We start from the raw sequence: 10,544 nt of genomic DNA, 5'->3' as shown, positions 1-10,544 counted from the left end.
GGATGCCCTTAGAACTCCCTCTTACCATCTCATCTCCAGCCCATGTAGCCATACAGTCCATACAGGAACAATCCCAAGGTTTACTATAGCTTCAGCCAGGCACAAGAAAACCCTTCCTCACTTCCAGTCCCAGAACTCCCAAAGAACAGGTCCCTACCTAGATCTCCTAACAGTGGCCAGAGGGACGATATAATAAATCCCACAGAAACCCTGTGGGTTGGAGGCATGTGTTCCTACCGGTAGGCAGACACTGGGGTCTGGGGTCTACCAAGCAACAGGCATCTGCCACACATACTTTCACTCAGACTGTTCTCTTGCCCAAAAGCTTCTCCAATTATCAAAATGCTTCCCATTCTTCGAAGCTCAACCTTAAATACCACCTCCTCCATAAAACCTTTATTGATTTCTACTCACCCACGTCTGAACTATATCTTTTTCCTTTGTTCTCCACTGTGCTCTTCATTCTGCCTTATTTTTACTGTTTCTATGTCTGCAAACTAACAAGAGAAAAGGATATAAATCCAGGAGAATCTTTGTGGATAATCCCCTCTTTTGTTCATGTAGTTTGAGTTTTTGTCAGCATGCAAGAATATGTGGTTCATGCAATAATACAGTATGAACATATTTGTCTTTTTTAAAAAAGAGATTAAGTCTACATTTTAAGTCAGACCTGAATGCTAACAAGCTAGCTGAGATAGTTTCCTCACGTATAAGAAACTTGACAGGAGTTGACGACGCAGTAGTCTCTCTTACATTTTTATGAGGATGATAGAGACAATGTATAGAAACACCCTGTGCAGTGCCTGGCATGGAAGGAACTTCAAAATTGCTAGTATTCTTCCTTTGGATTTCTCTCACTAGATTACAAACTCCTTGAGGTCAGTCAGGATTTCCCACTGTGCTTATTAAATATTTTAAAGGTAAATAGTCTTCATTAAATGTTTGTTGAACTCCCCTTATTATCTTCCCAGCCAGAGTTAATTGGTCATATTAATATCTCTAGATAAGTTCTAAGTGCTTTGCATTTATTGACTTAATTTCCATGATAATTCCATGAAATAGGCTTTGTGGCCTCTATTTTATAGATGATGAAACAGGTGCAGGAAAGTTAAGAAACTTGCTGGAGCTCAAAAACCATTAAGGGATGAAGTAAGGCAGTAGCTCCAGGGCTTTCACTTCCAATCATCCCCGTTAGTGGTTCCTTAGGGGCAGAAAATATGTCTAGTATGAAACAGTTCACATTGCTTTCTTCTTGTTTGAACTAGTTTAGAGTAATCCAAACAAATAGTTGCTCTGATGTTCTCATTCCTTTAATTAGAAACTTCTAGGTGACTCATTAGCTTCCTATGGCTTACGATAATGACCGTCACCAAGATTTTACCAAAAATAACAAATAATTGCACTTAAGCATGAAGGGCTGATTTATGGGCCATGCTGCAAATTCCTAGGATCTCCAATTCCAATAAGTTTCAATCTCCTGGATTATTTTGGAGTTTGACCTGGTCAGTCTCCAGGCTACCCACAATGTGCTACACCCAGTTCACAATTTGCATAACTGTACCAACAGGCAGCTGTGGGATGTGGGGGAAAACAGAAAAATAGCTTTCCGTTAGGATGAGGGTGAGAAATCCTGACCTGCGTCCTTTACTAGCAGAAAATTTTCAGTGATGCTTCATTGTGGAAGCTCAATAGCTTTAATTTATTCATCTTCTCTTATTATATGGCACAAATTGCCATCATCAATCCAGGTCACTCGTGCAAGGAACGATTTAGCAGGGAAATGGGAAATTGGGAGTACAGGGGAAAGCTTAAGAAAACAGTGACACCTATAATTACACATGGCGATTAGGTTTCCAACCTATTTTCACACTTTTTTCTTCCAATATATCTTCACCTCAACTTTGTGATAAGGAAACAACATCAGCTCCTTCTTTACAGGTAAGGAAACAGAGGTTCGTAAAAGTTAAGTGACCCAGCAGACATGCATAAACATGTGTTCTAATATAGGTATTCTATCCAGGGCTGTTTCCACGTGTACCATGATGCTTTTGGAGGCAGCAAGATGCAGGAGAAATTTCTGTGTGACCATAGTTTGGGGAATAAGTGGAGCTGGTAAACAACTGTGGGGAAAATGGTATGAAAATACACAGGAGAAAGAGTGGCATCATCTTGGCCAGGGAAGAATCTACATCTTCTCAGGTCTGTGTGGGGCCAGGGTGGAGGGTGGGAGAGAGGCAGCTCATTTCCCCGGTAAAAGTATGGGATGAGCCCTGTCCGGTTGCACTGTTAGTTCTCATTCCTTCCCAATATCACACTTGCATTCTCGTGTGAAGTTTAGATATTGGAACTTCTGGTTGACTGAGTGAGGTCCATCAATAATTGCTGGTGCTGTAATTCCTCACATAAACAAATATATACTTTTACATCTAAAATTCCAAATTTTGCAAGTTTTTTCTTAATTTAAGTTCCACATGTCTGTTCTGAATTGAAGAGGCCTCTGCTCTCTTCACAATTCAGTTTCCCTGTCTCCATGCTAGTAATTTAGTTACGTGTGGCAAGGAATACTTCAGAAAAATCTCTCAAAAGAGTAGTAAATATTCCTATTTCTAAAATCTAGTGTGTGAATTCAGGAAGGAAACAACAAATTTTTAATCAAAGTAAGCAATAATGACAGGTTTATTTAAAATTCCAGTAGAGAAAACCCACTAGTTTTGGAATAAAAGTACTCAATGTACGAGAGCATAAGTGAATATAAAAGGTTAGCAGAAGAAAAATAAAACCAAACATAGTACAAAAAAATTTAAAAAGTTTGAAATGGATTTAAACAGGGATGTTCTTTAAATCCTCCAAATATTTAACAGTTACTAGGTTTGGCAAACAATTCACTTGAAAATTAAAGCCTGTATCTGTAAACTCCATAAAAACTGCTTATTACATTCAAGCACTCCATACAATTGGTACTGAAACATGTAGGCAGTCGATTTCAGAGTAGCAGGAATTACTCATTTGCTCTCACAGTTATATGAATTAACCAGCTGCATAACTGCTTTTTGGAGAAGAAGGAAGAGAAGACACAGGAAAAAAAAAAAGTAGGATAAAATCTCTAAAAAACTGAAACACAGCAAAATTCAGACATCAGTTTGTTTCTTGAAAGCACCAAACTGACTCTTTACCGTATATTCTACATTTGCAGTTGTCATTTCCCTCTCCCCCACCCCCCTCAAATACTCCTAAACCCACTAGTCTAATCAATTCTTAACTTCCAAATATTCTGTACATATATAATTAGCAAAGAGCATATGCCTAACATTATTCTGACAGCAGTATGGTCAGCATACAATTTTAGAAAGATTACTATGTATATCATCAAGATTAAACTTTACTTAAAAAACAAACAAAAACCATTACTAAACAAACAGTTTTAAAATATTATGAAAACCCATGAAAAGAAGATTCAACATGGGTCCTAAACCTGATAAAAACACACTTCAGAGAGACTATTAATGCTAAACTTTTGCCAAATGATGACCTTAAAGTGCCAAACACAAAAGAATCTCTTAGGACCATTTCTCCAATAGATAATTTGTCCCTGGCTTGGCCATCTCTCCTTTAACTATATACGAAGTCCTGCTGAAAGTATGCATTTTAGTTGATTTTACCATAGAACGTTACAATGTAAACTAAACAGGTTCTTGATATCGACAGTATGTTACCAAGGCTTTTTTATTTCTGAATCCAACAGTTGGTCACAGAGGTCAAGTATTATCAAGGCTCCTTTGTCAGTTCTCAATCGTGTCTGATTCCATCCTTCAAGTACATGCAAGGCTCAATAGTTTTCAAGAGGCAGAAGCCTGAGGCCGTTTAAGACACAGATGAAATAGGATTGTGAGGTGAACCCATCTGAGTAAGAACTTTATCCAGCCACTGGAGGGGGCCATGCAGGTGGATCTCAATCCAGCAGGGGGTGCTAGTAACATCCTGGCGGTGGTATTCGGCTCCCCAACCCTAGAAGACACATTGGAGGTCATTTCACTTGCTTAACTCCGTGATTAAACTTATAAGAAGAGTTCTCATAATCAGACATGCTGATTAAAGACATGGATGCTTTCCATGACAGGTGCTTGTGCACACAAACACACGTAAGAGGCAGGCAATTTCAGGGGATGGGTGTGTTCAAGGCTCCCTGAAGTCCTTACATAGATTCCAGGTCAAGAGTACTGGTCTTGGGGAATGGAAGTTTCAAAACACATTATAAGGCTGTTTTAATGAAGGCACTTTCTAACTTTCATTTTCATTGCCCACTACCTTACTGATGGTACTGTAACATATTAAATTCTCATTTTACCATCAAGAAAATAAGACAGAAGTTACTGTTAGGCAAACAGACATTCTGCTTCTTGCCTACTCACTCACTGGTGGTCCTCCTATCAACACAAGTGCTTTTGATCTTTCTATCTCCAAGCAAACTGGCAGAAGCACATACATACCCAAAAAGCTATAATTGACACCTAATCATTGCTCTGAATCAATAGATTCCATTACATATTGTATACACGGATGTATATGTATATAATAGATCTATACATCCATTATACATCCAGACATCTTCAGCATTACTGAATTGGTACACTAAAATTGCAAAAGAGAAAGCTAATTTTGCAATTGCAAAGATCAAAAACTCACTGGTGTGGGCAATGGAAAATAAAGCTCTGATAAATCCTTGTTTCGTGAGGGATGTTAGAGAAGGTTGGATTCTATTTATCTCTGACACCTACCTACTCCAGGAATTTCAAGAAATACATATGAACATCAGAACCTTCAAGAAAAAGTTGTGATATATGAACTGCATACCGATATACATCTATGCATTTGTACTTATATCAATACATTGCTAAATTTAAAGGTTTGTGTGCATGTTTCCTACATTAGATAGTAAGTTCTTTGAAGACAGGGAAGACCAGATCTTATTTATCTTTGATCTCAAACACCTAGCACAGTGACTGGCACAAAGCAGAAGCCCTAAGAAATACCTGTTCAGCTGAATTGACTTGGACTTTTCAGATATATATGGGGAGTTCATTGTGCAAATAATTTATAAAATGAATGCTTTAAAGTCCAAAATGATGGTCTTCAAAATAGCACAAGATTGGCTATTAATATTAGTAAAATGTGCTGTATCATTTCTCTAAGATGCTAAGTGACAGGGCAAGGTATGCAACCCTTATCATAATAAAGAACAATACTGCACAAACACTATTGAATTTTGTTGTTGTTGTTGCAAATGTATAAGCAGCTGCCCTTTATCATGTCAGCAGGAGTTTTAAAACGAAATTTGTTTACCCATAACTCTCCAAATCCAGCTTCCCAACTATGTCCATTATATCTTTATTATATATGATTTATTATATGTCCATAACCTTCCATTCCATCTCATTATTTTATAGTTAAACATGTAATAGGCTACTATCATTGTGATCCTAGAGACGTTAGGTGCTTTTACATCTTTGCGTTAATTCTCTGGAATGGTGCTAAAAATATTTGCTTAATAAATGAAATCTAATACATTGTTAATGCAGATCTTTATATCATAAACACTTTTTATTAGTGTAAAGTTTGTACTTGTGTAAAAATATTTTAAAATGTATAAAAGTAAAACCATTAAAATTAGGTAATCAATATGAAATGAGCATGAGGAGAAAGCCAGTTGGAGCAGTAGAGTCATTAATTTCCTCTTGAGTGGTTCTTCAATAGTAGTAGACTCACCAAGGGACCTTTGTAATGATTACCACAGTTCCCAAACTCCACCTACCGGTCTTAAAGATGACAATCATGAGGATCAGCAAAGGATCCCTGTGCCTTAACCGCACAGTTAAAATGGCAGATAAAACTAGAACCTGGGTCTCTTGACTCTCAACAGGTATTCTTTCCTCCATACCAGTAAACAACAGACAAAAAGCACTGCTGGCAAGTGACTGTCCTCATTTTAAAATTCATTTTAGCTAAAACGCAAAGTCAAAAACGAAACAGTGAATGTTAACTGTGGCTGAGAAAGATCTTTATAGTCCCATAGGTACATAGCATATTGGTAAATCCCTTTAAAAGGTAAAAACCCTCCTTTAATACTAAAAAGGCACCAGACTCAGCCACAAAGAACTACTGAATTATGTTTTGAGAAAGCCAACATTCAGAGAACACAGTCAAAATCTGCTACTATGATTCAAAGAAGTAAGAAAACAATGATACTCAGGGAAAGGTATCTTTGATCTAAAGGATGATTAACAAAGTAAGTTTCCAAAATTACCCTCTGTAACACATACATTACAAACAGGTTTAACAACAAGTTAGGTGAGCTTCTAAAGAGAGGACATAAAAGGTGATTGCCTCACCCAAATATATAATTAGTTCTGTTTCTCAAGGTAACAGAGGATGAAAATTTATCTTTGAGAATTCAGAGACAAGTCAGTCATTAGAATAAGTTACAACTCATAAAATCTAACCAGATATTTAATGTTTTTACATTTCAATGACATCTTAAAACTTTTTATTTTTCAGAGGCAAATGCATAAAAGAGATCACTTAACCGTGAACAATGTCTTTAACCTTCCCCATTCTCAACCCTAACAATAATCTTAGAACTAAGGCATTTGTGGGCAAAGGTCTTATTAATTTTTGAATTATAAGAAAATCGTGAGTTTTTGCCACAACCATTAAAAAAAGTCTGACCAATCAAAAATAAACCCCAGTGGGAAAAAAAAAAAAACAAAAAACCCAGTGTTACGAATTTTTATTTACAAAAAGATTATTTGTTCATTGTCAAAACTAAAGCAACAATCATTACCATCATAAAGGTATTAAGAACACAGAATAAAAAGAAAAGGAAGGGGGGTGTGTTTACTGAATTGATCTCTTAAGAAAACCATGCATTTAAATTATACAAGTTAAATGTATAACAAGACATTCTTTTATGGTACTACAATGACTAAAATAGTGCTTATTCAAATAGGACAGTTAGTCAAGCCGCCTATGCTGCTAACATGTAATACAAACTCTCCTATATTCTAATTATATTCTCCTGGTAACTGACATCCTCACTAAAGTTTAAAAACGTCTAGGTAATAAGTTGGCTTCTATGGGCACATACCAAGAAGATACAGATTTATATACAACTAAGAGAAGGCGCAGCAAGTGTGTCAAACCCTGACCAGAGGAATCAGAATTCACTTACCTTTACAAAGCTCATGCGGATAGTGCACATTTTAGTGAGCTCATAGACTGTCTCGAAGCCATGGTTCACAGACTGTGCCAATAACTGAGCGAATTCTTGGTTATTAAAAATTTTCAAACTACACCCACTGGGGATCTTGCAAACAGTAGTGGGGTGAAATCCATGATGGTAGTTGCAGTTCCGACTTTGCACAAAGATACTGCTGTCACTGAGGCATTCGGCGTACACCTCCCCTCCAACATAGTAAAGATGTACTCCTGTAGGAAGACAATGCATGCAATGTCTTCATTATCATTTTTCACAGCTGAAAAGCATCTGTGTAACTTCAATATATGAATCTGCATGGATCTAAAATTTGGCTAACTAGACATTCTCCAAATCTTGCACAACTGATAAAATCTTAGTTAATTGTATTAGTTCATACAATATCCCTTTGTTATTTTGTATATTTAAGAGGTTTCTAGGAAATAATATAACAAAGGAGGATCAAGAAAAGTAAAAAAACTAGAAAACCACAGGTGGAGGAAGTAGTGCTAAGAGCTGTAAGATGTAAGGTCGAGGGGAAAAGAAAATTATAAAAATAATTCATACTATGTGGAATCTGATCTCTCCGAACTACCATCTGCTCCAAACTTCTTCCTGTGACATCTTAGAGTGCCAGGAGTGTAGGAAATCGATCCTACCCAGCCTTTAAAAAAAGGAAAGTGGGGGCGGTGGGGGGCATTCTGACAAAGTCCTACACCATTAATGGCAGATTATTATAGGCCACGCAGTGAACACAGTCACATCCCATATGGCTTTAAACAATCTATCTTGCAGGTAACTCTAGCATGGTTCAGCCAATGTGAAAACTATGGTCTCCAATCCAATCTAAAAAATTATGTGTTGTGTTTACATGTACACACAATGGCTAAGACTTCCGTAATGATTAAATAGCTGCTAGAGCAGAAGCCCATTTTCCTGCCTGATGTAGAGAAAGCAATTTAAGAGAGAGAGAGTGAGCGTGTCTGTTTAACTCTTTTCCCTGATAATAAAAATGAGGAATTTGCATTTTTGAACATTTAGAAAGTAAAACAAAATATGAAGCAGCAAATACTATCCCTTGTTTAGTAATGTAAAGGTAGTAACTGTAAGTGCTGGATGCACTAGATTACAGGTTTTGAGTGTTAAACTTTCTCTGCAAACATTCAAAGTATCGATGGGATTATAAGGACACAACAATTTACGTTAGCCATTCTGCTATTATTGGATCATAGTGTTGATACCCATTTTCTGCTGTTATACCAATGCCAGGATAAATATCTCTGGATAATTTTTGATAATATCCTTAGGAGAGATTCCTGGAAGTTAAATCACTGGATCGAAGGCTCTTGATTCACTTTGCCAAACGACTTTCCAGAATGCTTGTATCAATTTACACCCTACAAGCAGTGTATGAATGCCTTTCTCATTTTGCCTATGCCAGGACTGAGTGAGCTTAAGACAAAAACAAATAAATTAAAATAAATTATAGCTGAAAAACAGTATTGTTTTAATTTGCATGTGAGACTGGATATGCTCTCATATTTTTATTAGCCATCTGTGTTTCTCTTACAAACTTACTGTTCATATTTCTTACCTATTTATCCCACTGGGGTTCTAGTATTTTTATTACTTTTTTATGAGCTGTGTGTAAGATATAAATAATTTATTTCCTATTTGTTTCCCCATTAGTCCTTTGTATTTTTTTTAATCTATAGAAGTTTGAAAGCTTTCAGTAGTCAAATCTCATGATCTTTCCTATTGCTTTTTATGCTTAAAAATTTCTACTTCTATGATCAAATGTATTTTCTTCTAGTTTCTTAATAGCTTGCCATTAAAAAAAACCTCAGTTCATTAATCTATTTGCATATATGATACTGAGGTCAGGGTTTCTCCCGACAGCCTCACTTAGAAGCTAATGTCGTTCCTGCAGGACCACTAGGAGACTGCTGGTTTGTTATGCTTCACTTAATATACATTCATTTTGAAATACAATATAGTTTGAGTTTAATTTATTTTGCCATTTGTCTACACCCTGATTTAACTGTAGTTTTATAATTTAATTAGCCTAACATCAAGAGTTTTTCCTTTACTTCTCCATTAAAAAATGGAGCTATTTTCACTCGTTTGTTCTCCCAGGTAACATATCAGAACATATTTGCCAACTTTCAAAAAATAACACATTATGATTCTGGCATGGATTGTTTTAAACCATACACTGAAATAGGAAGAACAGACATCTTTAAAATAGTCTCACAATATTAGGTCTTCTCTTTAAGGAACACTGACTGCTTATTTGTTTATCTAAATTTTCTCTCTCAGTAAAATTTAGTTTTCTTTACATAATTCTCATATATTGCTGATTCAGACTATTTCCAAAAAGTTATGTTTTCTATTGGTACAGGAAATGTGATTTTCTCCTCGACTATATTTTCTAACTGGTTATTGCCGGACTAAAGAAAACTGGCACATAGTTTCTAAAAATAAATTCTTGGGGATCCCTGAGTGGCTCAGCGGTTTGGCGCCTGCCTTTGGCCCAGGGCGCGATCCTGGAGTCCCGGGATCGAGTCCCATGTCGGACTCCCGGCATGGAGCCTGCTTCTCCCTCTGCCTCTCTCTCTCTCTATGTCTGTCATGAATAAATAAATAAGTAAATCTTTAAAAAAAAATTCTTTAGAAGTTTCTAGATAAACAACCATAACTTTTGAATAAACACAATGACCATAAGTACCACCATACTAACTACATATTACTAACATAAGTAATACTGACATGGGTGAAAGGAGGAAAGCCATTCATACACAGACTTATGGTACGAGCAGAAATTAATAAAAGCATTTCGGAAGTAATTTGGCATAACATCAAAAGCTTTTGACCTACTAATTTCTCTTCAAGAATCCATCCCAAGAATATTATCAATTAGTTAATCATATCATCTGCAATAATGGTAATTTTGGCTTATTTCCATTATTGATAATTCTACATTTGAATACTCCAGTCAAGGCATCTGAAACAATTTTAAATAACAGCATTCCCAGAATCTTTATTTCCTGTGTTTTTTTTTTTAAGTAGGCTCCATGCTTGGCATGGGGCCCAATGTGGGGCTTGAACTCAAGGCCCTGAGATCAAGACCTGAGCTGAGATCAATAGTCAGATTCTTAATCCACTGAGTCCCCCAGGTACCCCTCTTCCTAATTTTTAATAGAAATGTTCCAGAGTACAATGACTTTTTAGTACTTTGGGGTAATGGTCAACTTTAGAACTTAATTAAAAATATAACCCTCCATCCTGAATATAC

At 36.4% G+C, this 10,544-nt stretch overlaps 1 protein-coding gene across 8 annotated transcripts in view; it reads right to left on the bottom strand.

The window, feature by feature from the left end:
• Nucleotides 1–2,658: 2,658 nt before the first annotated feature.
• SMAD1 (SMAD family member 1) overlaps nt 2,659–10,544 on the bottom strand; it is a 78,257-nt gene continuing 70,371 nt past the window's right edge. For all 8 annotated transcript variants that reach the window (XM_072773458.1, XM_072773460.1, XM_072773457.1 and 5 more), the window contains 2 exons: nt 7,226–7,482; nt 2,659–4,005 (listed from right to left, as the gene is read on the bottom strand). In XM_072773458.1, coding sequence (XP_072629559.1) covers nt 3,862–4,005; nt 7,226–7,482 — 401 coding nt within the window. In that variant the 3' untranslated portion in view covers nt 2,659–3,861. The remainder of the gene's footprint in view (nt 4,006–7,225; nt 7,483–10,544) is intronic.

The sequence above is a fragment of the Canis lupus genome, chromosome 13 (genome assembly GCF_048164855.1).
Source record: "Canis lupus baileyi chromosome 13, mCanLup2.hap1, whole genome shotgun sequence".
Lineage (NCBI taxonomy): Eukaryota > Metazoa > Chordata > Mammalia > Carnivora > Canidae > Canis > Canis lupus.
This window is presented reverse-complemented; position numbering and strand designations above follow the sequence as displayed.